This window comes from Lycium ferocissimum, chromosome 4 (assembly GCF_029784015.1).
Source record: "Lycium ferocissimum isolate CSIRO_LF1 chromosome 4, AGI_CSIRO_Lferr_CH_V1, whole genome shotgun sequence".
In the NCBI taxonomy this organism is placed as follows: Eukaryota; Viridiplantae; Streptophyta; class Magnoliopsida; order Solanales; family Solanaceae; genus Lycium; species Lycium ferocissimum.
The window spans coordinates 27,863,378-27,890,137 of NC_081345.1; the positions used below are offsets into that span (position 1 = coordinate 27,863,378).

Below are 26,760 nucleotides of genomic sequence, written 5' to 3' on the forward strand. Positions count from 1 at the left end.
TGCTCCATTGTCCATATATATATGCATGCACACAGCTGATAAAATCAGTCCTTTTTATTAGTCAAAATTAGAATCTATCAGCAAAGATTAATTCCTCCAGATAAGATTTAGTTGGGGTCGAATTTTGTCAATATATTCCTTCTTAAAAGTTTTATAAAAAAGAAAAAGAGAACTTTTGGAAAGAAGAAAAATAATTTATTCTTTAATAAAATGATGCTATTATTATTTGCAAAGTCTGATTGATATCATAACATTGGAATATAATATTATACTTAGACCACAGTTATGTGATTTCTAGTTCTTCTCAGTAATATATAAAAATATTGTAAAAGAATTCAAATTATATTTTGACTTTCTTACTTCGTAAAGCTTGATCTTTTCTGAGGACGAGAATAGAAGTATACTGTATAACGACTGTGTGAAATAGACACTTGTGATGAAAAAGACCAAAGAAAAGAAAATAATGGACGCTTTACTCACGGAATTTATGTGAAAAGTGTCTTTTGCCAAACCAGAAAGGCTGTTATTGTGATAGACACTACGTACGCAGAATACCTCACATGAAAAAAAAACATTGTTAGGTGAAATTGCCATGCGATTATTGAAAAAAAATAAATTATGGTAACAAGTTTTAAAATTGTCTAACTTACCCCTAAATACGAGATATATCTCTCTAATTGGATCTAATCGTCCGTAGACATTTAAAGACTAGTTTATTTCATATCAGATCAAATTCCAACCCCACCGTTTAGAACATTAAATTCAATAATATATTATTTAAACTAAAAACGATTATAAGAAGGAAATAGACTGCAATTAGGAAATTAAATACATCTTCCAAATCATAACGTGGTAAGTTGTTCCCACAAATGTACTAGCGGATGATTACAATTAGAAGGCAAAAATTCACGCATCCAGAAGTTCAAAAATGAAAAACAAAAAATTACTATCTAAACCTAAAAGATAAGATATTCACTTATCACAAAATGGTATTTAAAAAAAGTATAGTAGTACTTAATTATCCAAAAAGGTCAACAAAATCTGTAAAATCCAGTTGTGTTTTTGCATTTACCACTACACTGACCACCACCTTCAAATCCAATTTGCCAACACAAGCAAACTGTTTTTGCCACCATCTCCGTCGCGGCAGCCACCGGTGCTTCCACCGTTGGCGGTGGTGCTACGGCTGCCAAGAAGTTGTATGAGGCCGTTGACTCAGCTGAAGATATATGATCATTATGTAATGGCAACCCTATTGAAAGTTCAAGATTTATCATCACTTGTGAGGTTTTTTGTGGAATGATTTCTGGTGGCTTTGTTTCCTCAGTAGTACCACTACTGCATTTTGTTTCATCATATGATGATGTGGCAATATTGCTCTGCTGGTTGATAATAATATTGGGTTTTTGGTCAACGTTGTTTTTGAAATCCATGCTGATAATTTTGGTTGCGGTGGTGGTGGCGGAGTTAGTGGTGGAGACTGCGCCCGCGTTGAGCAGACGGTGAGTTTGAGGATCAATGCCACGGCTGATGAGTTTTCGCTTAATGTGTGTGTTCCAGTAGTTCTTGATTTCATTATCGGTTCTTCCAGGTAATCTTCCAGCTATAACTGACCATCTGCAATAAAAAATTATAGTAAGAAAAATGAAAGTAGAAAAAATCTATGAAAACAGAAAAAGAAAAAGTTACACTTTAGATATTGCATTAAAAATCAATGACAAAATAAAAATTTGTTTTGAGTTAAAAATTTCAAATGCTTGTCTTGTAAGTAAGAAACTTTTAAATCCACTGTTTTGCCGAAAATTTACTCTGAAATAGGGTCAACTGACCACTTTTTTACCATATCTCTGAAAATAGGTATTGGCTTAAGATTTTAACTTCCACAAATGAATTTGGAGCTTTACTTGTAGAAATTTGGAACTCTTGACATGAGGACATGAAGATTGAATAGTAACTATTGTGAGCTTTCACCTACCTATTTCCTATTTGTAGACATTTCAACTTAGTTTAAAGTCAAGCTTTAATTTATTTATTTTTTGTTCTGTTCAATAGGAGTAGTTAAAAAGGACTTTAGAATCTCATGATTTTGTAGGTTTGGTATTCCAAGAAACAGAGACATAATCCCCCACTTGTTGAAAAAAAAACCACTTCCTTTGTGGAACATCACTTTGGATTGTATTATTTGTGGAACATCTAGGTCTTCAATTATTTTTTTTGAAATTATTTTAAAGACAAAATGATTTTTCAGTTCTGGCCACTTAAACACTCAAAAAGCGAAAAAACTTTATAAGCCAACTTTCATAAGTTCTTTTATAAGTTCTTAATGTGGTCCCAAATTGGAAAGAAATTGACTTTCTATTCCAATTATCACACATTTTTCAATCAGCAAAACAGAGCGACACACAAAATTCTAATATATCTGATACTATTACAAGTATACAAATAGGACTACATAAAATGAAAATAGCAAAAAACAGAAAAGATCAGATATAAAGAGTATGTATACATACTTGTTTCCAAGTAAACTATGGAGTTTGATGATCAATTCATCTTCATCTTCAGTAAAGTTCCCTCTTTTGAGATCAGGCCTTAGGTAATTTATCCATCTCAATCTGCAGCTCTTTCCACATCTTTGCAATCCTAAAAAAATTCAAAAACATCCATAAATAATCAAGAAAAATTAAATCTTTACACAATATCAACAAAACAGAAAGAAAGAAAAAAAGGACTCAAATCTTGGGATCTTTATTTCCAAACACCAAACCCATAATCTTTTTCTTTTAGGTAGGATGGGCCCTAAGGGTATTATATTTGTGACAGATCCAAAAATTAGTTATCATTGGTTCCAAATTAAGAGCATGAGTTCTAAAATATATACATCTAACTGTACCTATACTTGTTTTATGCGTGCAAACAATATAGACATATTAGATCCTCACAATTTAAATTTTATAAATTCAACTTTTAAGATTTTTAACGAACTCATAATTATTAATTCGGAATTTTAACGCCCCACTAAGGATACCGAGAGACTAACAAAGGTGGACTTTCACCAAAGTTCATCATCCACTATATATATATATATATACACACACTAGTATTTAAAACTTTTGATCTTATATACAGTATGATTTTTCGGCGATGAACCTTACGACCCCTCTAGAAAAGAAGTAGTACCTGCAGCTTTAGGGAGAGAACGCCAGCAACCTTCACCATGAGCACGAATATAATTGATAAGGCGTTGGTCTTCTTCTTTAGTCCATGCTCCTTTATTTGTATGAGCTTTTTCACAACAAGGTGAACGTCCCATGCTTTGAAATATTTTCTTTTCCTTTCCTTTCTGTTTGGTTTTCAAGAATTGGATTTTTGGGTAGAATTATAGTAATAGGAAAAAGCAAAGAGTTTGATGATAAGTACCCCTAGCTAGGACCTTGTCTCTTTCACTATTTTCTCTTCTCTTCTTGATAAGACTAAAACTGTTTGGTACTTCTAGTCTAGTCTCTCTAATGGAGATGGAAAAAAGGGAATAGAAAGATATATATCTTGGGTGTATGGTGGGGTAGGCCTAAAGTGTTAGGTAGGAGGTGTGGGGTAAAGCTTTAATTTGTATTCGAATAGACTTTCGAACTATTGCCTTTTGCTAACTGACGGGTCTTTCTTTTTTATAGTTTTTTCTTGGAGTTGGGAGGGGGTGGGGGAAGACCAATATCAGGTAGTAACCAGATTTAAAATTATAAGATTAGAATTCCATTGCATTTTGTTATATTCTCGTGTAGTATATGTACAAATTTGGTTTAAGTGTGTGTTAATTATGAATGTAAGAGTTCTATGATTTTTGCACCGATAATATAAAGAGCTTGAAACTAAAATTAAGTTACTTACGATAACATGTAATTTTCTTATCAAATTTGATATGATAATTTTATACTAAAATATAAATATTATATTCTCTCAGTGTCATTTAATGTGAAAGGGTTACTATTTAGAGAATCAAACAGTTTTTTCTTTGATTATGATTTTTTAAAATTTTAAAAATATTAGAAATTATTAGTTATGTTGATTTTTTCGAAATTTATGCGTCTATCGAAAAAGCTTTCTCTACCCCCAGATCTCACATGAGACTTCACTGGGTATTTTATTTTAAAAAATAGAAATATCTACACGCCAATGAACATAACAAATTAATATTATGGGCATAACTACTTAATTCAATCGTATTGATTTTATAAAAAATATTTACATTCAATATAGCAAGTAGGTAACTTGAAGGTTACATATACATCTTCCACTAGCAAAGTGGGGAGAAAGAGGAAGAAAAATGACCAAATTGGTAAGAAAGGAAAAGAGAGAGGATTGGATTTGGTAGGTTGGTAGGTTTTCTTTTATGATGAGCTGTCCTTGTGCTTCTAGTGGGTCCCTGCTGTTATTATCTCCTCTTTTATTTGTGGTTCCCACTTGCACATTATTTCACTTGCCACGTGGACCGTACATGTGGTAGTTTGAAGTTGTCCACTATTGATATTGAAGGAATTGACGTTTGAATATTCAACTACTAATATATATTTCACTTCATATAAATTTTAATTATTTAACTACGGTAAATTTTTTTGATTTGGTGCACATAGTTGGTGTGAATAAATATTTACCAGATATTGACTAAATTCAAAAGACCAGTCAATGGTGTTAATCATATTGTTAAAATTTTGGTCTAATATTTTCATTCAAAATCTGAAAATTTATGGCCGATTAATTTGAATTCTTGACAAACAATTTTACTAAAAGAAATAACACTTTCTATCGAGGAGTTCATTATTGTCAAGTTCGAATTTTAATTTTAATTTTTAACTTGTAAAGTTTTTTCCTCTTAGTTATACTTTGATGATGCTCTCTAATTTTTTTCTTTTATTAACAGAGAAAGAGGAAATTCAGTTGACGTCATTGATCAAGAGATTATAGTAATTTGAACTTGTAATACCGTGATTTGAATTATAACTCTTAAGTACATAGATCTCTTTGCAGGCAGAGGCGGATCCAGGATTTAAACTTTAGGGGTTCAGCCTTTTAAGATCCTTAGTTGAACTAATTGTATTTTAAAAGTTATGGGTTCATATCTACTATTTAATGCAATTTTAATAAATTTTTATATATAAATTTACGCAATTTCCGCGCGAAAGTTAGTGCTCAATGAACCCCAACTATAAGGCTACATACGCCTCTGTTTGCAGGAAATACTCTATTTTTTTAATTTTTTTTATGTAATTTACGCCTTAAGGAGGCGCAACCCTTTTATTTCATCAACAAGGAGAGGTACACATATCTGAGGTTGGGAAAACCATATGCCAAAGCAATCATTTACGTACAAAAACCGAAAACATAAACTACCTAGAACAGGGGGTTAGAACTCCCATATGCAAAAGTTTTATAAGTTCTCGTGATACTTTAGCTACATTATACATACATGTTCTTCCTTTGTTTGTGTCTGATGGAAGCCACATTGTCTTTATCCAGAATGTAAGTCCCGACTGCCTCTTTTGGAAGATTCTTTATTTCAAAGACTATTTCTTCTTGACCATTCATACTCCATTTAGCCAATGCATCCGCGACTTGATTTGCTTCTTCGTAATGTTGTTGAGCAATGTAGTTTGTTTGAGAGAGCAATTGTTTTATTGTATCAATAGAGTCTTGTAACTCCCAAGCAATGTTGATTTTTCCTTCAAGCATGTTGATTATGATGAGAGAATCGCTTTCAAAAACCATTATGTTCCGAAAGCCATTAGAGATGCACCATTTCATTCCATATAAAGTAGCTTTAGCTTCTCGCTAGATTACTACTTCCTTTCCGAGGGATTTTGCAAAAGCCATGATGAGATTCCCATTATCGTCCCCGACAATGCCTCCAGCCTCCAATATCATCCTCACAATGCGATCGCCATCGGTGTTCAACTTAATCCATATCAAAGGTGGTCTAATCCACCTTACAATTATGCAATCAATTTTGGGAGACAAAAGCATAATTTGTTTGCAAAGTTCATGCCAAGGCCATGCTTGTTATTGTTAGTCTTTGTGACTAACCATCCGATATGATAGCTTACTCGGTAAATAACCCTAGCCTTTGAGATTTTTAATTTTCCATATCCGTTTCGAGCACCTTGATTTCCATATTTTTAAAATGACAACGTTGAATTACTTTGAGAAGATCTTTTAATGAAAACCATTTTTCTGCTTTGACAAACCACCATTTCATCAACAAAGTCCTTAAGGTATTGTGTTCCCATGGAATTCCTAGAGGAATTCCAAAGAAATTCCATATAGTCCTAGCCAGCTCACCATCTAGGAAAGTATGATGAATAGTTTCATCTTTGGCCTGCAAACAACAACAACATTTAGTATCAACATCAATTCCTATCCTACTAATAATGTTATCAAAAGGTAATTTGTTTTTAAGCATTTTCCAAACTAGAAAAGACATTTTGAAAGGCATATATTTGTGCCAAATTTTGTGGAGAATTTGATCGTTGTCTTGACTTTGTCCGATGATTCCCCACAAACAAGGAAGTTGAGAATTTTCCATTTGAAGAAGGCATCCAAATAGGATTATCCAAAGAAATTCATGTTTCCAATAGGAATAGCCGAATAAGTTCGCACGATCCATTATCACTTTTAATGAAGATATTACGTAGTTGTTCTATGTTCCACAAGCCATCTCCTATGATTTCATTTACCCTGTGGTTTCTGCCAATGTCATTGTGAAAGATAACATGGGCTAAAGCCCCCAATCCTGTCCAGTTGTCCCACCACAAATTTGATGAATCTGAGTTAATTTTCCAAAGCATTTGCTTCTGTTTGCAGGAAATACTTACGGGCTCTTTTAACTTGTAAATTAAAGTGGAACTTTTAAGGTTTCTGCATATGGTAACATTATACTTCCATAAAAATAAAAAATAAAATAATAATAAAAAAAAAACTTATTAGGACCATTTGTATGTTTTGATAAATTGAACCTCATATGAAAGCGAACCTTTTAATTCTTAAGTTGCATGAAGTGGACTTGCAATTTAGCATATTTAACTCATAAGCAACTTAGACAAACTAGCCAAACATAGAGTCCAGAACTTGAAATGTTGGACCTTTAAAATTCTTTTAGTATCTTGAACTCAAAAATATTGGATTCGATTGAATTTGTCACTCAAAAGCTACATTAACCACTACTGAAAATAAACTAGAGAAGATAATAATTTGTAATATATTGAAAAATGAAAACCATATGCCTTCACGATCCTTTCATGCGTTACAATTCGAAACATGAAACTTAAAAATGTTAAGTTTTGACTTATATAATGTAGATACTGTAAATAATTAGTTTTATAAGAAATTTGTGATATACTTAATTTAAATTGTTAAGGCAATTTAATTTCTCAAACCTATATTGAACGTGGTACTACCGTTTCGCAAATTAGACCTTTCAAGTTGAACTAAATCGGCCCAACTACTACAGGCTTTATAGGTTTTGCTCATAAGCCCAATCCAGTGGCAGTTTTGTGCTGGTCTTTAATTTTTGTTCCCCTCAGAGCAAACAACTCTTTCACGGGGAATAAATTTATATGTTCGCATCATACTATTCTACAAGTTAAGCCCCGCGCCCGTAAATTACTTTAAAGAAATTTATAGCTTTTTGCAACAACAAATTACTTCTGCCCGAAGGCACTTCAAGCAACATTGCATCAAATCTCTAGTCAGATTTTTTTTCTCTCACGATTATGCTGTTACCCTGCCATAATGTGATGTGCTTCCAATAAAAAGTAACTCATCCAATAGTAGTATTTAAACATCCAAAAAAAAACTGCCAAATAAAACGCGTTCTCAGATACAAAATTAGTGCTAATTAATTCTAGCTCCTACTGAACTGTCACCCGAATCTGTCTCCCGTTGCTTCACCTCCTTGCTTCGCTTTCGGTGTATGATCTTGCGCGTCCTGTGCAGGAAAAACAGGCATCAATTCGTTAGGTTTAGCAAGAGGAACTTCGCGAAACCACTCATGGTTCAAAGCAGCATCGACAGTTATTCTCTTCTCAGGATCATAAGTTAGAAACTTATTCAACAAATCAAAGCCAGCATCCGATAGTACGGGTAACCCCATGAAGGACGTAGCAGGAAACATTTTCCTTAAAAAATTATTCTGCTTATACTGCTTTGAAAACTTGAACTTGTTCGCCCTAGGAAGTACAGAAAATCCAGGCCATATGGTCTCATTCGGGGTGCCAAGAATTCTGAAAATCTTGTCAATTTGATGAGCTTCTGTTTTTCCGTTGAAGAGCGGATCAACAGACATCATCTCAGCCATGATACAACCAGTTGACCACATATCGATTGCGGTTGAATATTGTGTGGCTCCCAATAGAATTTCGGGAGCCAAATTAGTGTCTGGTTTCCGGGACAGGTGACTCCTAGATCGACGAATCTTTAATTTCCCTCGATCGTTTAGAAGCAAATTTGATGTCTTGAGATCTCGGTGAATGATGCGATTTTCGTGTAGAAACTTGACGCACTGCAATAGTTGGAGCATAAGACATTTGATTTCACTTTGGCTAAATGGTAGTTTCGTTGCCTTCATGAATGTCTTCAAATCATGTCCAATGTATTCCATCACCGTAAAAATAATTTTCTTCGCTATAGGTAGCAATACCTGTATATTTATAAAAGTACAAAACCCACTTTGACTAGAAATTAGAAAACTTATTTTCACTACAAGTCCTATTTAAGTATGAATTAAAGAAACTAGTAAATATAAATACAAATCCTAATCAATTTAGGATTGCTAATTAGCCTTTGTTTGTTTGTAACATTCCGTAAGAACCGCCCACGACAATTTAAGATTATAAAGAAAAGTAATCCCCAATGATTAACTAGTTTCGGTTTGTCATATTTCCGCTTATGAATTTTACTCTTTATCAAAGCTATACATTTAATTGGTAAAATTAGGATCACAATATTATGCCAGTTATCAGACTGACTACTTCAATGAATTGTCTTAGAATTACTCTGCTTTGCCGAGAACCACACAAGCTCAAGAGGAAGGGGAATAATGTAATGTCACCCAATCAAGTTAGGAAAAGTAATTTGTTTTATGGTAACTATTTGTGGCTTCGAAATTAGTTTAAGGTAGTGTCTTGCCGGCCAAGGAATTTTATTATGGTAATTAGTTATCGTGTGCTATATTAGAGGAAAAGATCTAGTAAGAGGCTTTCTATGGTAAACTAGGAATTTTCGTGATAGTTATAATAATATCTAACGATTTATTTCCTTGTTTCAGAAACCTAAGTGAACTATGATTTTTTTTTTTTTTTTTCATAAGCATTAAGCAGCCTCGAATTTTTTGGTCATGTGGATGCTGGAAAGTCAACTATTGGAGGACAAATACTAGTATTACTTAGTGGTCAAGTTGATCGATGACCGCAGTATACAGAAGTACGAGAAAGAAGCGATGAATAAAGACAGATAGAGCTGGTATATGGCCTATATTGTGGATACAAATGAAGAGCAGAGGGTGAAGGGAATAACAGTTGAAGTAGGAAGCGCACATTTTGAAACAGAGACAACAACGTTGATGTTTTCCCCACCGGCATTTAATGGGAAATTTGTGTTATACAAGATGATTTTTCCACCTCATTCCACCGAACCAGCTCACTGGAAAAATTCACTCCCATTGAAATGCTTGGAAACTTCCTAATTTTTTCGTGTGAAAAAACTAAAATATAATTTTTCCCACGGACATCCACTGGAAATAGCCACTAGACATTTTTCAGTGGGAAAATACTGATTTTTTAGTTGTGACATTTCTAGATGCCCCGGGTCATAAGAGCTATGTTCCCAATATGATCAGTGGAGCATCTCAAGCTGATACAGGTGAGCTGGCTATATCTGCTAGAAAGGGTGAATTTGAAATTGCATACAAAAGAGGTAGGCCCACGAACATGTTCAACTAGCAAAGAGGGCCGTTTGGTACGCGGACTGAATTATCCTGGGACTAATTTATCCCATCTGGGAAGTGAGATAAAATAATCCCAAGATCAATGGGATAAGGTGGGATATACCACCATCAAGTTTGAACTTCATTTTATACTCTGTTTGGTAGAAGGTATAAATTAATCCCAGGATAAATTTATACCTTCTACCAAACTTTAATTTATATACCTTCTACCAAACATGATACAAAATTAATCTCAAAATTAATGATGGAATATCCCACCTTATACCGTGCACCAAACGACCCCTAGGGGTTACAAAGCTTCTCATTGTTATACTGGATTATCCTACTGTCAACTGGTCTAAAGAAAGGTATGAGGAAATTGAGTCAAAAATGATTCCGTTCTTGAGATTGTCTAGGTACAATGTCAAGAAAGATGTTAAGTTCCTTCTCATCCCCGGCCTTTTGGGTTCAAATTTGAAAACTAGAACGGAGAAAAGTGTATGCCCATGGTGGAGTGGTCCATGCCAAGCTTTTTGAAGTCCTTGATGATGTCGAATTTGGCCAATGAGAAGAAAACAGAATAGAAGTGTGAATTTTGATCATACGACTAAAAGAGCTTTTATCATCTAAATAATTATAATCAGAAAGCATAAAAGTAACTTTTCCTTGTTAGAAAGTTTCTGCTTCCATGTACCGTCGTTACCAACTAATGTTGTATCACAATTTATTAACGCAAAATGAATGATCACAATTCTCATATAAAACCCATCTTGATATCAAATAATTCAATTAATTTTTTCTTTTTTTACTTTTTAATATTCACTGATCATCTCATAACTATCATGGCCCAACTACAGACTGTAGGCCCGACTATAAATCGTAAATTCGTCTCCGTCGTAAGTTGTTACATAGAAGTAAATCTTTTTCAAGTTGCGCATAGTCTCAAAATAGTATCTAGTTGTAATCATGGTGGCTAAATTGTGACATAGTTATAACTAAAAGGTAATATGTTATTGTTGATCAAAAGACAGAGTCAAAAAATCAATATTAAGCGAGAAGAAGGCATATGTAGAGCAAAGAAAAAAACTATTGTAGATTAAGTAAAAAATGTTTTAATAAAAGAGAGGAAATTAAAGTTGACGAATTCATGGCAAGGAAGCCGGCCATCTTTTGGATTGCAAGTGATTTGAGCCAAGGATGTAGTGCCAGCAGCTAAAAATGTGTTGTATTTTATTGCCTGGATACTTCCTATAAATACTTCCTAAACTCACATCCACCAAGTAAACAAGCATGGCTACTAGCAAAGTTGGTATACTTACTCTCCTCTGTCTATGTGGTATGTCTTTTACCTAATGCACATCTCTCTTTTTCATTCCATATGAAGCATATTGAGCACCAAATAGTAGTTACTTTATAAACATTAATTTTTAGATCAATTTACTTTATTCAGAAAAGGGTCAAACTACCCTTGAAATATACGAAATGAATAACTTTACCTATGTTAAAATTTGATCCCGCATCTATCCATGTCGTTACCAAAATAACATGAGATTTCCCTTTGAACTAATATACCTCATTTTCTGTATATTTTATCTTTAATTATCATTTTCTAGCTCAAAATTGTATACTGCATGTTCTAATTTTAGATCAAATGGGTAAGATTTACGCTTACACTATGCACTTGATCCAAATTTGCTCTTAGACTATGTGTATGATTCAATCTTGCCTCTTTTTCCACCACCATTAGCACCTCTCCACTGGTTTTCCCTTCTTTAAATTTGGATACTTGAAAAACAGATTAGGAAAATGTCATTGCATGTTAGTATCCACTCTAATAGATGAGGTTATATTACATAACTCATAAACGTTTTTAAGGCGATTTTCAAAATTTGAGTATTAAAAAAGAGAACTATTACAAGAAATGTGTATCTATTGTTTTTGAAACAGTGTTGCTACTTGGAAGCAGTGTGGAGTATGCAGAAGCCAAGTTTTGTACCCAGAATTGTGATCCTAGAGTGGCTTTTATGACTTGTCAATCTACAGGACCTAAGAAATCTTTACCAAAATGTATCAATTGCTGTGGAGCATCCAAAGGCTGCAAACTTTTCCGTAAAGATGGTTCCTTATTATGTACTGGAACATAATCACCTTTTCCAGAATTCTTAAAAATGAATATTATTATTACTCAACTTCCAGTAATTAAATTAATGTGATCTACGATTAATGTATCACAAAGATTGCCTCTCTGATATCCCATTTAATGATATGATGTTTTTTTTTTTTTTTTTTTTCACTCTGTCCAATTAATAATTAGCATTATGATTTATGACTTGTCTAGCAGTTTTCTTTCTTTGGGTCTTTTGGATACAAATTAAAGTCAGACCTATGATTGGGGTTTCCCTTTAAATGGAATATGGTCATGGAGAAGAACACAGAAATAGTAGTGTGACTTTGATATCGTACAACTAAGTGAAATCTAGGAAATGAGTAGTGTTCTAATTGATCCGAGTTCATTAAAATGAGAGTAACTTTTCACTTATGAAAGAAGAAATCAAAAGTCATTAGCCAATCGAAAGTAAAATTGGAAGCTGGCTAGCCAATGCTGTAAGGGGTCGTTTGGTACACGATATAAGGATTAATTTTGTACCATGTTTGGTAGAAGGTATAAATTTATCCTAGTATAAATTTATACCTTCTACCAAACAAAGTATAAAATGAAGCCCATACTTAAAGGGAATATCCCACTCAATCCCATTAACCTTCGGATTATTTTATACCACCTTTTATATGAGATAAATTTATCCCAGGATTATAATCCTAATACCGGGATAATTACGGATTGTCCTTCAAATGCGCTTGTCTTTAATTTTTGCCCTGAAATTGCTGGTCTATAATTTTTGCTCTTCGCCTAAAAAAGTGGCCAAAAATATCCCGAGGTTCTGAGTTCGAATCCCTGCTCAATAAAATAAAAAATAAAAAAATGCAAGGCTAGGTTTCACGAAAGTTAGGTCTTATAACTTATAAGGCTTAATTTGGTTATGTTGTAGTTGCAAGTTAGGACTTATAGGGTATAACTTTTATAGTTCTAAGTTATGCCTAAGGCCTTATAAGGCCTAACTTAGTTATGATGTAGTTCCAAGTTAGGCTTTATAAGACATAACTTCTGTAGTTTGAAGTTAATGCTCTCCCATAACTTCTGTAGTTTTAAGTTATACCTAAGGCAAAAGTTATGCCGGACAAGGGGTAAAGTCTTCGATATAGAAACTATGCCTTAAGGCATAACTTGCCTTACGATTTTTTTTTTTTTTTTTTTACTTTGCTGGGAGGCCTAACTTTTGCCGAATAGGCTAATTTTGGCTACGAATTTTGCCTTGCGAAATTATTATTTTTTAGACCGAGCTTCGAATTCAAACTCAGAACCTCGAAGTATTTTAGGCGAAGGACAATAATTAAACACCAAGAATTGAGGGATAAAATTTAAAGACCACCCCTGAATTAGGCCAATCGTGCAAATTGTCCTCATTTGAAGGCCTCTCAAAATGCCATTTTTTTGTGCGGATTATTTTTGTCCCTCAAATTAGTGGTCTTTAATTTTCGCCCTTCGTCTAATACCCCGAGGTTCTAGGTTCGAACCCCAGCTCAGTAAAAAAAAACAAAAAGAAGAAATTTCATAAGGCAAATGTTTGGATTAGCAATGTAGTTTTGAATGCAAATTCTTACGATTTTTTTCTCTCTGTTTTGAGTTTTGCATTCAAAACTCTGCCTGAGGCCTAATTTTGCTACGGAACTCTGCCTTGTGATTTTTTTTTTTATTGAACCGGGATTCGAACCCCAAACCTCATGGTATTAAGCGAAGGGCAAAAATTAAAAACCAATGCCTTTGAAGGATAATCGTGCAAATGACCTCAAAATGCTAGTCTGGCCCATGCTAGTGGTGAACGGTCTGAAGGCCCGTGGACTAGGAGCCCGTTTGGATTGGCTTATAGTTGCTTTATGTTCGTTTTCAAACTTAAAAAAAAAAAAAAAAAAAAAAAAAGAAGTGTTTGGTCAAGCGCAAACTTAAAGTCATTTTGTGCTTAAAATAAGCTAAAAAATAATCGGGCCCATTTGACTTAAAGCTTATCTAAAGCCGTGCAGCCTTATGTTTAAAACAAACTTATAAGCCAAAAAATAAGTTAGATTACCCCAACTTATTTTTTTAGCTTATAAGTCGTGCAAATGAATTATAGGCATAAGCCCATCCCAAAGGCTCTAGGACTACTTTGTTTCAAAAGACATTTATGCAAAATTTTCAATTGGCATAATGATGTCACTCTTATGATGGTAAGCAATTTTTGGTGCAATTTCTTGTAATATGAGATTCAGGCACGATGGTCAAATTTTTAACTACTATTTAAAAGAGACAAGACAAAAAAAAATATATATATATAAAGACTGGTATTCAAAATGACATAAAATATGTTTTTGTATAAATCCTTTAACCATGTCATGCTCTGGACATCATCATCCGTCATGTTCTATAAAAGAAAATAGACGTTTCAAATTTCGAAATTAATGGAACCAAAAGTCTGATGGACAATACTCTTTTTCATGAATGATCCTAAAATCCTGAAAATAGTTGATGGTACATGCTTCACATTATCAGAGGCAATTTGAAAGCAATGACTATTGAAATAGATACAGATTATTAAAGCAAGCACCCAACAAACACGAAGATTAACAAGGAGAAAGAAAATTAGAGAAGCAAAATGGAATTGTGGTTCCATGCAGCAAGCTAGAATATTAAGGGGGAAAAGAAATTAAGGAAAGCGTAAAAAGAAAAAGGTTTGGAGTGTAATAGCATTATCTTTGGTTCGATCATACATCAATTCCCATAGCTAATGTTTGATGAAGATGTTCTAGAATGATTTAACACGAATCAAACAGAAAAACACTGAAGAACCTTAGAAAGAATAGAAATTGGCTAATGTAGAAGCACGTTCGCTAAAAAAATAGTTACCAACAGTTCGTTACTAATATGTCGTTAAATAGCCCGTAGCTAACATAATTTTAAATAATCAGTTTGTTAAATAGGATTACCAGCTAATTTTTGTTTAGCAACAGAAGTAATTGTCTGTTGCTAATTCATGTTCTTTTATGGTGGTTGAAATATGTTGATGGCAAAAAAAAATTCAACTAGATTAGTTCCACATTGTCCACGACAAATTCAAGTAGCCAGGCGTGATCTCACTGTCCAGTTCATCTATCCAAAGACCTCACTAAGTAAAAACATTAGAATTAGATATGAATTTCGTCGCTAAATTACTCTTAGCTAATAGTATTTTTTGATAATCTGTCGTTAAATAGGATTAATGACGAATTTTGCCGTTTAGCTACATAATTTATTCCGTCACTAATTCCTATTTTTCAAATAATGAGTGGTGAAAAGTATCCTTACTAAACCACTCTCTTCAGCTCGGTTTTGATTTTTTTCAGACTAACTCAAGGTGAAAGATAAATCGACGCTTCTATTTGCAAGGGGAATGTTGGACTCCCTCTATCTTCCAAGTTCCAAGTAGTTCAAATAGAGCAACGAAGAAAAGTAATGCAGGCTGAGTAAAAATTAGGGAAAAAAATACAAGAATTTAGGTAGCAAAATAGCTGGCAGACGGCCAGTACTTTTGAAATATCCTTGTTGTGTCTTCTCTACATTTTTGCTAAGTTATTAGATGAAAATTATTTAGCTTCTTCCCGTAAAATGATTTAAGCACATAAAGTATATAGGTTATAGCTGATGTCGGTATGTAAGTTGTTTTTTCTTAAAATACCCTTAATTACCAGCTTTTAAGTTTGAAGAACTTACATATTCAGATGTTTCCTAACGCTGTAAAAGCTACTGCCTAAAAATGTGTTGTACTTTTTTTTATCCCTACGAGCGTTTAATTTTAATAACTTAGACAAAAAAAGGTTTTAAGAACTTACATATTCAAAAGTTCCCTAACACTTTAAAAGCTGCAGCCAAAAATGTGATATTTCCTAAGGTCACATCCAATTCTTCTGTTAGTAATATTTGTTTCCAATAAATACTTCCTAATTAAGTTCACATCCTCCTAGCAGATAATACTTAGTAAATTACAAGCATGGGTACTAGCAAAGTTGGTATCCTCACTCTGCTCTTTCTCTGTGGTATGTCTTTTACCTTATGCACTTCTCTCTTTTTCGTTCCTAATATGAATATAATTATCAGCTGGGACTATGCGATGACGACCTCTGATATCCCTATGAAGGATATGATATGTGTTTTCCACTCTGTTTAATTAGCATTTCTCCTCATAAGATTACAATTGACTGGCAGTTAATTACTTTCTTTGGGTCTTTTTGAATTACAATATATTGAAAATCTTGATTTTGCCATCGGCAATTACTAATAAGTTCTCTCATGGTATAGGCCAACTACGAAAGCTATTGAGCAAGCTTTTTCTATAATTTGAATTGGAGGCACGTCATAAATTGGTCTTATTTAATCTTGAGGAGGATTTTATGAATCTATACGCAAGGGGTATATCATATGTTCATCTAGGTTACATGCTAAAAAGATAACTTCAAAGGACTCCATTGCAGACAAAAGAGCCACCCTGTCATTTTGCATCTACACAACACTATCTGAATACTTGTCACAGTTTAGAAGTATGTGCTAATGATTCATCTATCTCAAATGATAATACTACCAAAAATAGATAGTTTAGTTCAAACAAGCTACAGGGTATAACCCATACTCCCCCGTCTCAATTTATCCGGTGTGTTTGATTGAGTACAAAGTTTAAAAAGAAAGAATGATTTTTTAAATTTATAATTAAAATCAAGTCATAAATATTTGTGTGGCTACAAATCATCTTATCGAGAGTAAACTAAAAAATTTAATGTTAAATTGTTTCTAAATAAAAAAAACATAATACTCCAGATTAAACAAAAAATTTTGGCCCATAAATTAGGACAAAGGACGTAGGAAGCTTTGACCTGATACCATCTAGACAACTATCGACATTATCTAAATTTAGAATAAAAAAGCATCACCACAAGTTCTCTTATTCCTATAAAAAATTTCCTACTTCTTGCTTTGTTTTTTAGCAACACTCGTTCGCTATAAATAGCAATATATAACATCCAAATTCCAATATGCAAATAAAAAGTAAATAAGATCATAACTTTGTAAGACAATTCATGGCTATTCACAGTGTTGCTTTCGTTGTTCTCCTCCTTTTGTCCGGTAAAGTCTTATTCATGCTTGTGATATACTACCATGATTCTAATTCTTTTATGTCAACTCATCATTTTTTTCCTTCAAAATTGTATACTGAAAATAATATTTTCCATTCAGTCCATTTACGCAAAGTGAATCGTTTATTTAAGAATTAACATGATTGCATTAATTGTAGGAACGCTTTTATTAGGAGGTAAAGTGGAATCAGCAGATGGCAAGGCTTGTACTCGGAATTGCGATCCAGATATAGCTTACATGGTTTGCCCATCAAGTGGACAAAGGATAATCACACGAGTATGTGTCAACTGTTGCTCAGCAAGGAAAGGTTGCAAACTTTTCCGTAATAATGGATCTGTCAAATGTATTGGAACTTAGTAAGAAGGGCTACAATTTAAATATTTGTGCAATAAGCCTTGAGCCTATGTGTTTGTAGAGTATGGTATTTGCCATTCTAATATAGTCGTCGATATTATATTATGGAAACTGTTAGTGATGAATCTTTTCATTTAAGCTGGTAAATTTTCAAAATTCAATTTATTCTCCTCATAGTTATGTAGTACTAGTTTCTGGATACGTGCGTTGCACGTGTGTTCTAATTCAATAAGTATAATTTTTTTTAAAAAAAATGATATAAACAATAATACTAAAACATGTGTTTAATGAGTACCTGAAAATTTGAAGAAAGAAAGTACCAACTGAATTTGATAAACAAATAGCCTACTCAAATGACTTAATTGTTAAACGCAAAATATTATGAATCTTCTAAACCTGCAAAATTGTACAATTAAATTTAGGTATGTGTGATATGTAATGTGATAATTTTGACATAATTAAGTGCCAATAATTTTAATATTTTCTTACGGACAACATTCTTGATGTATTTTCACTTGGGACGTTTTATATGCTCAATTATGACTATGACTCTTATTTTGACCATTACATTGATATTTTCAATTATGACTGCATCTCGAATTTTCTTCTTTTTTCATCATGGCATGTTCTACCAAAATTATTTCCTTGCAATCATACTCAAACCAATTAAAGTGTATTGAATCCTTTCTCTAGTTTGAATTTTTAGTTTTAGTTTTCTTGAACAATCTTATATTTGATCCATTACAAAGACAAAAAATACTATAGGTTATTAAATTAAAAAAGGAAGAGAATTATTGTGATACTTAAAATCATAAAAGTATAGACATGCACATGAAAACATCCTTTGACTATAGTGAAAATCGTATTGTACTAACGGATTAGCAACAAATTAAAGTAGGAAGAGTTCCTATCCTATAAATTTTAGCGATTTTCACCCTAACCTCTATATTTCCTTCAAAATCATAAAAACACATCCATTCTTTTGTTATTTGTGACAGCTAAGTAGGAAACATACAATACAAATATCCCAAAAATTAATTTTGCGTTTGAGGTAACTGTGTGCCTACTATTCTGGTTCGTGTATGAGATTATATTGTGTCCCGTCAAAAACTCATTTGAAAGGCTGAGTAGACGTGAATTAACAATACCTTTTTTTTTTTTTTTTAATCTTGTTGTTGATCTTAAAAGATGATAAGTTTTTCATGAATTGTTTTATACTACTGTTTAATTTTTTTCTAAAAAAAATAAAAAGATGAGCAGGTCACGTTTGAGTCAAGACAAACCTCTAACAACATAATCTTTTACTGAAGAAAAATATCAACACCGCTGCTCTCCAAAGAGTTATTCCAACTGCAAAAGTTCAAAAAAAGTTATCAGATTAAAGCAAAAGAATAAAGCAAGTATTTTCATCATATTCCAAAATAAAATTATAGAAAATTGTGAGATCTGTTTATTGAGAAAAAAATATACTAAGAAAATGATGAAAAAGAAGCACAACTATTTATCGTTTCTGAACAAAGTGATCTGACACTTGATGCCAATTTTATAAAGTAGGAATGAAGGCTATTCATAAATATTATAACCGGTAGAAGTTTAGAGGACCAAACTAATAAATATTAGAATGTGAATAGGTTAGTAATCTCAGGCACCACTACTAGGAACTATGAATTGCTACAGCCTTATATATTAATTACTGGCAAATGAATCAACTATCACCATTTATCCTGTTCAATGCATCTGATTTTATTCATTAAGTTTACTTATTTTAATTAATTATTAATAAAAGTCTTTTTTTTCAAGGATAAAATTATTATTCAACTTTTGAAGGACAATTTGGTATTTTAACTTTTCACTTTGGGGCTTCCCACTTTTAGTATAATATGATTAAAGGATAAATGAAGAACTAGCTAGGGAATTTTGTTGGTTGATGGACTAGGGAAGGTGATAAGAATTGATGAGATCAACTAGCTATTTCCGATCTTATATATACCCTGTCTGTTCCAACTTACGTGACATAAAAAAAAAGGAGACCTGTAGTCGTAGTGATGTCATAATATTTGTGTGGTTATAATGCTCTCATTAAGGTTAAAATGAGAAGTTTAAAATTAAATTATTTTTGAATATAAAAACATCTCATTCTTTTCTGGAAAGGAAATTGATATTTTGCGAAGCGCCAAAGTACATTAGAACGGAGGAGTAAATAATTAGAATGCGCAGGGGACACCTAAGGTAATAAACTTCTACTATTCCACAACACGACAGTATTATTTGAAATAAAAGAACACCATTCACACTAAGACATATATATTTCTTGCAACAACACAACAAAATGTACTTCTTCAAACGACATAACACAAGTAATTACTCTAGATATTACAGGAAGATAACATATTTAAGTGTGATCATCAATAGCAGATATATTTATGAGAGGGAATAATGTTGGAGTTGAAAGTTCTAGTAGAGGTGCAAATTAAAGTTCCATCAGCATATAGTAAAGTGAGCATCCTTGTAGAGCTATGCAACAGTTACATGTAGGAGCAAATTGTTCGGTCCCTGAGGATGGACACATCATGTAAGCTGCTCCGTCGTAGCATATCTGCTGGCACATTTTCCCCTCCACTTTTTCCATGTTGCCAATTCCCAAGAGAATCACCGCTGTTATATATTATGAAACAAATTAAATCAATCTTAGTAGCAAATAGTTCAACATGCATTAAGGGTGTGACCTAGTGGTCAATGAAGTAGGTTAAGAATTACGAAGTCTCAGAATTCAAAATCCAACAGAGACAAAAATACAAAGTGATTTCTTTACTCCTGTCCTACTCCTCATGGACAGTTACCCGCACTGTCATTTATGGTGGGAGAATGATATCCCGTGAAATTAATCGGAAACATGTAAGCTAATCCGGACACCATGATTATAAAAAGAAAATTCAACATGCATCATTAATTAATAGGTACTTCTAGCATTGGATGGTATTCGTTGGAAGACACTAGTTGGCATGTCAAAGGAGTGTGCCCCTCGTTGGTTAGGAAGATCTCCTTTTTTCACTTTATGAAAAATTGTACTTTTAGTTGGAGGCAAAGCCACAATGATGTTACTGGTTAATTTAACTCAATAAATTTTAGCTTTTTAAAGCTTTAAATTCTATATTTATATTAACAATTTATTTAATATACAAATAATCTATCAAAAAACCAGTACGTAAATAAAAATAATTATGATCATAAACTAAAAATCTTGGTTTGCCTTTGCTTCTAGCCGACTAATAGTAAAGATCAACAAGAAAAGGAATTGAGCTCGTCCGCACTAAAGAGTTGGCCTGCAAGGCAAAATGAATTGATTTTCCCACTCCGATGCACTACGTGCAGATATAAACGCTTATAACTAGTATTTGTGGGGACGGAATATATCCATATTATTGTTTTTCTAGCAATTGACACTCGTAACTTTAAGTGCTCACTACACATAACAATTTCTTGGTGATCAAAAATCATAGAGCATGTTCAATTTAGTAGGCGTTTGGACATGTGATTTCATGTCATGATATAAATCAGTGTTTGGACATGCAATTTCATCTCATAATTTCATTTCATGAGATGAAATCTCAAATCATTAAAAAGGCATGATTTGGGATTTCAAATCATGATTTCAAAATTTTTAATAAAAAACTTGACTCATAAGTTTATATTTTGTAAAAAATACCCATAAATTAGTAGATATTTTTAACAATTACCCCGACCAACCATTTACCAACATCATTAACTTCTACCAACCGTTATTTATGCTCGTACCATGTGGGAGGATCATATTAAAGAGTAGTTACATTACTATACATGTTAAATTTTCTTTTTTATTGAAATAAAGTTTGATCAATTGATGTTGTATTTTTTAAAAAGGTTTTCTAGTAGCGTATTAATTTTATTATGAACTATGACTTGCTCATTTGATAAGATTGTATAAGAATTGAGAAACTTTTTATAGTTTTCACAACTAGTGGGATTTTTATGTCTATAAAATATAACTTAAGAAATCCAAATTGCATGTCCAAACATGATTTCATCTCATGATTTCAAATCATGTCCAAACGGCTCCTAATCATACACATATTTTAATCCATTAGTATAGTGACCATGATATTAATAGTTGAACTTAGATATGAGGATAGAAAGAGAGCAGCAACATGAAGTAATAAGTAAGTGGCATTTTCATCCTAACAATCTAGGGGTTTGATCAACCTTTGAAGTGAACTAATAAACGTAGATGATTTAGGGATCGAAGACATACCAGAAAAAAGGAGAAGAATTAGAACACCAAATTTTCTAGTTGCCATTCTTCTGAATTATTTATATATGTTTCAAACAGGTGATAGAGAGAGATCTATTTATAGCAAGCGGACCTAAGAAAGGAAAAGAAAAATAAAAGTGTTCAAGCAGATTAAGAACTACAAGCATATAAACTATTTAACTGTATGATATCATAATTGATACGTGACCTTCTTTTAGTTTAAGATATGTTTGTCATCTTAATGCAACTTAATTATACTGAAAATTTACACAGTGAAAGTCAAATTACGACTTCAAAAATCAAAATCAAAATAATAATTTTGAGATATTCAAGAATGTGCCCGATCCTTTGAAAGCAAGTATGGACATTAATTCTTCTTCCACTTAATTAAAGTGTGAAAGCTCGTTAAGATACCCTGCAACAATCAAATTCTTATTAGTCACCGGAAAACAATTGTGGTGAAAATGGATATTTACATCAGAAAATCAGTTAGAGATTTGTTTTTACAGAGTTTGAAGACAAGTAAGTCGTATTCAATCCTAAAAACTATTTAATGAGTCTGGTTTAGAGTAGCAATGAGCACGGGTGTAGCACAATGCAAGATAACAAACAAGAAAATGCTTCAAGAAAAACATATTAATAATGGATGTTCCTGTCTGTATTGCCTTAGAGAGAAAAGAGAGATAGGGTTTACAAAAATGCGAGCAAGATGCCCTTCCTTCTATCCTAGCTATCCTTATATAAGCCAAAGTTAGATTTTTCAACCCCTAAAATACGGGTGATGTGACCTCTCTGTTGAAGCTAGCTAATGAATGAAGCTAACTGAGTGGGTGTGAATGAGAAATGGAGGGAAAAAGGAAATAGAGAGAAAATGAGATTTAAAGCAAAGTCCTTTTTTGGAAAAGAGCTTTGTCCCACATAGGTGGTGGAAAGGAAAATAAGTGTGATTAAATAGAGAAGCACTTCTTCTAGCTCTTAAAGAGTTGAGAAGAGGGACTCCCCTCGCGCCATGGTCTCGCTCGGCTTCAGCTTAGGATTTGGTCAAATGATCTGATTGATTGATAATTCGCGGAATATTCTAAACAGACACCACACCTGTTCTGAACAGGTGTTTCACAGGCTATAAATTTAGAGGCAATGCCTCATTTTTCAAAATACTAAAATTTTTGAAATCTGCATTCTGGCATTCTGCATACTTTTACAAAACAAAAACTAAGTCAGTGTTTTGTGTGATTCGTTGACATCTTTGATTTCGCGTGAAGTCATTGGCGTTTGAGGTACCGCTACTCTGTTGGCAGGTTTATCGATTTTATCCTGTAAGGAAGTAATCCTTAACCTCGGGTAATTAAGGGGATTAAATTCCTTAAGGACACACAATGAATTCTATGAACTCGGATATTTAGTTTCTTAATTTTTTTTCCGTTTTCAGTTTCTGGTTTACTCTGATTTTCCGTTTGCAGTTTCTAGATTTTGGTTTTTGATTTTGAACACAGGTTTGGATAACACTCTCTGTGACCCCAATGTTCGTATATGATGCGGCGCTCCGATCGAGATCGATAGATGTGACAGGAGTCGGTAGGAGTGAAAGTCAGCTATATGGATCCTCCGAACCTCCTGAGCATCCGATCGTACAAACTAACCTCGGGTGCGTTTTCCACCCAATATAGGTATAGAATTCCATAAATCTACGCAGGCATATTTCTCCTGCAGGATATAAATTAAATTATTAAGTTGAATATTATGGACCTAAGGGTTGAATCTCTGCAATTAGGAATAAGGATTATCCATGATGTAACATTATAGCAGGGTTAGTGTTCATTTATATCGTAATAATCCTTATTGCAAAATTGTCTAATGCATGGTTTTGCTCGGAGACTTCAAAAGCACTGTCCATGTAACAAATTTGATCTCTCTATATTAAAGATTAAACATAATTCTTGATAATAATTTTTTTTTTTTTTTTTTGGGAATAACCTGTTAAATTTTATTACCATCACAACCAAACAAAGGAACAAACCAAAGAGCACCTGAACCCCTAGCCAAAGTTGCCAGGAGTAACAAGCCTCAGGAAATACTAGTTACAAATTGCCTCTAGGTAACCTATACATTTTCTAGCTTGTTTTGATCCTATAAACATACCAATCCTCTCCTTTACTATGAACTTTATCTGCTGTATTACAAAACTGGTATTTACATTGAGTTCTCTAAAGATCTTCCAATTTCTGGCCTACCACGTAAAGTACATCAGTGCTCTATATGCAGCATCTACTACTTCCTTCTTCATCTTGCACCAGTGATGCTGTTTGATGCATCTCAATACTGCCTTAGGCTTCATCTGAGGTACTTGTATTTCCAACCATTGATTGACCCCACTCCAAAGTGTTTGAACCCAGTTACACTCCAGAGGTGCTGAGCATCTTCCATTTCTCCTTGATCACATATAACTACAAGAAAGTATACAAATCGCAACAAAAAATTTTATATTTGGCAACAACTTAGTTTTATTGTTGGCAAATGATTTTCTTGTTGCCAAAGAATTTAATTTTGTTGCCATAGTATTGATTATTGTTGCAAAAAGTACTTTTGGCAACAAAAAAAAAAGTTGTTGCACGTTGTTGCAATAACAGCTGTTGGGAAAAGTTCATGCAACAAAATATTTTTTTTGTTGCCAAAAGTACTTTTTGCAACAATAATCAATCTATGGCAACAAAAAAATTTTTGTTGCCAAATATAATTTTTCTTGTAGTAATATATATATATATATGTACGATCCAGCAGTTGTATAACTTATACCCATCCCAATCATCCTATCTTTAGTAAGCAATTTCCTCTGAAAAGCTAACCACAAGATGAACCTGTGTTTAGGTTGTAAAAGCTTACTCCAGACCAGGTTATGGTTATCAACAAATCCATTTGCAAGTATGGTAAGGTAACTCTTGGTAACAACATAGTTACCATTATCAATCAAAATATAATTACCATTCCTGTACCAGTTTTGTATCCCCAGTTTTATCTTGTTTATCTTCTTCCAATACCAGCTAGAGTCATTTGGGGCAACATGACTCTAGAAATCATCACTAGGTTGCATATATATCCCATGTATCCATTTCACCCACAGTACTTCTTTATCAGTAACTAACAACCAAATCAGCTTGCTGACTGATGCCAAATTCCATTTTCTACAACTTCTAATATTTAAACCACCTTGTTTCTTTGGTTTGCACATAGAATCCCAAGCCACAAGAGCAACTTTTCTTGCTTCCTCATTACTTCCCCAAAGAAATTCTCTACACTTCCTATCCACTTCTTTCAAAACACTTTGAGGTAATATGAAGACAACTCGCCAAAAATTGGGAATAGAGAATATAATGGAATTAATTACCTGCAGTTTTCCAGCATAGGGTAGGTGCCTGACTGATATTGTTCTGATTTTCTCAGTAATCTTCACGCTAAGTTGGTGACAATCCAACATACTCCATTTCTTGAGTGACAAAGGCAGGCCCAAATATCTCATAGGAAATTGTCTAACCTGAGATCCTGTGATCTCCAATAGTTGTGCTCTTACTTCATCATTTAGACCAGCCATAGAGAAACTTGATTTCTCTGAGTTTCGTTAGCAAGGCTAGTAGTATTTGAGAAGTGTAGTAAGCCTCCTTAATCCTCTTTACAGAAGCCACATTGCCTTTATAGAAAATCATGGGTTATCAAGAATGTGAGATGAGTAAGCTGCAACTCCTTATACATAGGGTGGAACTTGAAATCAAGTAGCTTGCACATTTGTTTCAGCACCCTAGTAAGGTATTCCATCAAAACACAAATAACACAGGTGATATGGGGTCACCTTGTCTCAAACCCTTTTTTCCTTCAAAGTATCCATAACTTTCCCAATTTACCTTGACTGAAAAACTAGTTGTTGTCACGCAAACCATAATCAGTTGGACAAATTTAGGTGTGAACCCATACTTAACAAGCATTTCATGAACAAAATCCCAATTTACGATGTCATATGCCTTTTTCAAGTCTATCTTCATAAGACATCTAGGTGATGTCATCTTCCTGTTGTAGAGTCTGAGCAAGTCATGACACATTAGTACACTATGTACTATGGACCTGTCCTTTACAAATGCAGCTTGTGTATCACTTACCAATGCTAGCAAAACCTCAGCCAACCTAGTGTATAATAGCTTGGAAATACATTTATAAAGGACATTACAACAGGAAATAGGTCTGAATTTGCTAGCACTGATGGGATGATCCACCTTAGGAATTAATGAAATCAGGGTAGCATTCAACTGCCTCAACAATTTTCCTGAGCTCATGAATTCTAGTATAGCATCACGTATGTCCTGTCCAATGATAGACCAAGCAGCTTTGTAGAATCCACTCCCATACTCATCAGGACCCGGACTCTTGTTCTCATTAATACTAAACATAACTTCCTTGACTTGTTTCATGGTGAATGATCTCAACAGTTGACATTGTTGCAACTTTGTCAGCCTTGGCCCTTGTGAAAAGAACCCTGAGTAAGCCTTACACCTTTGACCCTGATCCTGTCCTAAAAGTTGTTGGTAGTATCTAACAAAAACCCCAGAGATCTGTTGGGAGTCATGTTGGACTTGATTATGCTCATCTTGTATCTGACATACTGATTGGATTAACTTCCTTTGTTTAATAACAGAGAAGAAGTATTTTGTGTTATCATCACCCAGTCTTATCCATATAGTTCTGAAAATTGTTAAATTTAATATATTGCCTCCAAAAAGGGACTTAAAATCAGAGAAGAAGTATTTTGTGTTATCATCACCCAGTCTTATCCATATAGTTGTGAAAATTGTTAAATTTAATATATTGCCTCCAAAAAGGGACTTAATATGCGCATTTTAATTAGAAGTT

General features: G+C 33.4%; 4 protein-coding genes across 4 annotated transcripts; 1 reads left to right on the plus strand and 3 right to left on the minus strand.

The window, feature by feature from the left end:
* Positions 1-806: 806 nt before the first annotated feature.
* LOC132052083 (myb-related protein 330-like) lies at positions 807-3,582 on the minus strand. Its single transcript, XM_059443441.1, has 3 exons — positions 3,178-3,582; positions 2,511-2,640; positions 807-1,617 (listed from the first exon to the last, which is right to left on the minus strand). The coding sequence occupies exons 1-3, from the start codon at positions 3,308-3,310 to the stop codon at positions 1,032-1,034; spliced, it is 849 nt and encodes a 282-aa protein (XP_059299424.1). The 5' UTR covers positions 3,311-3,582; the 3' UTR covers positions 807-1,031.
* Positions 3,583-7,652: 4,070 nt separating this feature from the next.
* On the minus strand, positions 7,653-8,742 carry LOC132054529 (cyclin-dependent kinase G-2-like). The gene has a single exon (XM_059446519.1). It carries the CDS (start codon positions 8,642-8,644, stop codon positions 7,907-7,909), a length of 738 nt encoding a protein of 245 aa, XP_059302502.1. The 5' UTR covers positions 8,645-8,742; the 3' UTR covers positions 7,653-7,906.
* Positions 8,743-9,872: 1,130 nt separating this feature from the next.
* Positions 9,873-17,582, plus strand: LOC132053892 (proteinase inhibitor type-2 CEVI57-like). Its single transcript, XM_059445986.1, has 3 exons — positions 9,873-9,957; positions 11,915-12,085; positions 17,383-17,582. Exons 1-3 carry the CDS (start codon positions 9,873-9,875, stop codon positions 17,580-17,582), a joined length of 456 nt encoding a protein of 151 aa, XP_059301969.1.
* Positions 17,583-25,627: 8,045 nt separating this feature from the next.
* On the minus strand, positions 25,628-26,321 carry LOC132053893 (uncharacterized). The gene is made up of 2 exons (XM_059445987.1): positions 25,761-26,321; positions 25,628-25,657 (listed from the first exon to the last, which is right to left on the minus strand). The coding sequence occupies exons 1-2, from the start codon at positions 26,319-26,321 to the stop codon at positions 25,628-25,630; spliced, it is 591 nt and encodes a 196-aa protein (XP_059301970.1).
* Between the last annotated feature and the right edge of the window lie 439 nt (positions 26,322-26,760).

Excerpts from the sequence above, each read along its gene's own strand:
- LOC132052083 (XM_059443441.1), bottom strand. The coding sequence starts at position 3,310 with ATGGGACGTTCACCTTGTTGTGAAAAAGCTCATACAAATAAAGGAGCA. Across the intron at positions 2,641-3,177 it reads TTCTCTCCCTAAAGCTGCAG|GATTGCAAAGATGTGGAAAG; the intron begins GTACTACTTCTT and ends GAATTTTTTTAG. Across the intron at positions 1,618-2,510 it reads CATAGTTTACTTGGAAACAA|ATGGTCAGTTATAGCTGGAA; the intron begins GTATGTATACAT and ends TTTTTATTGCAG.
- LOC132054529 (XM_059446519.1), bottom strand. The coding sequence starts at position 8,644 with ATGGAATACATTGGACATGATTTGAAGACATTCATGAAGGCAACGAAA.
- LOC132053892 (XM_059445986.1), top strand. The coding sequence starts at position 9,873 with ATGATCAGTGGAGCATCTCAAGCTGATACAGGTGAGCTGGCTATATCT. Across the intron at positions 9,958-11,914 it reads TGAAATTGCATACAAAAGAG|TGTTGCTACTTGGAAGCAGT; the intron begins GTAGGCCCACGA and ends TTTTTGAAACAG. Across the intron at positions 12,086-17,382 it reads CAAACTTTTCCGTAAAGATG|GAACGCTTTTATTAGGAGGT; the intron begins GTTCCTTATTAT and ends CATTAATTGTAG.
- LOC132053893 (XM_059445987.1), bottom strand. The coding sequence starts at position 26,321 with ATGAAACAAGTCAAGGAAGTTATGTTTAGTATTAATGAGAACAAGAGT. Across the intron at positions 25,658-25,760 it reads CAACTAGTTTTTCAGTCAAG|GGTGCTGAAACAAATGTGCA; the intron begins GTAAATTGGGAA and ends ATACCTTACTAG.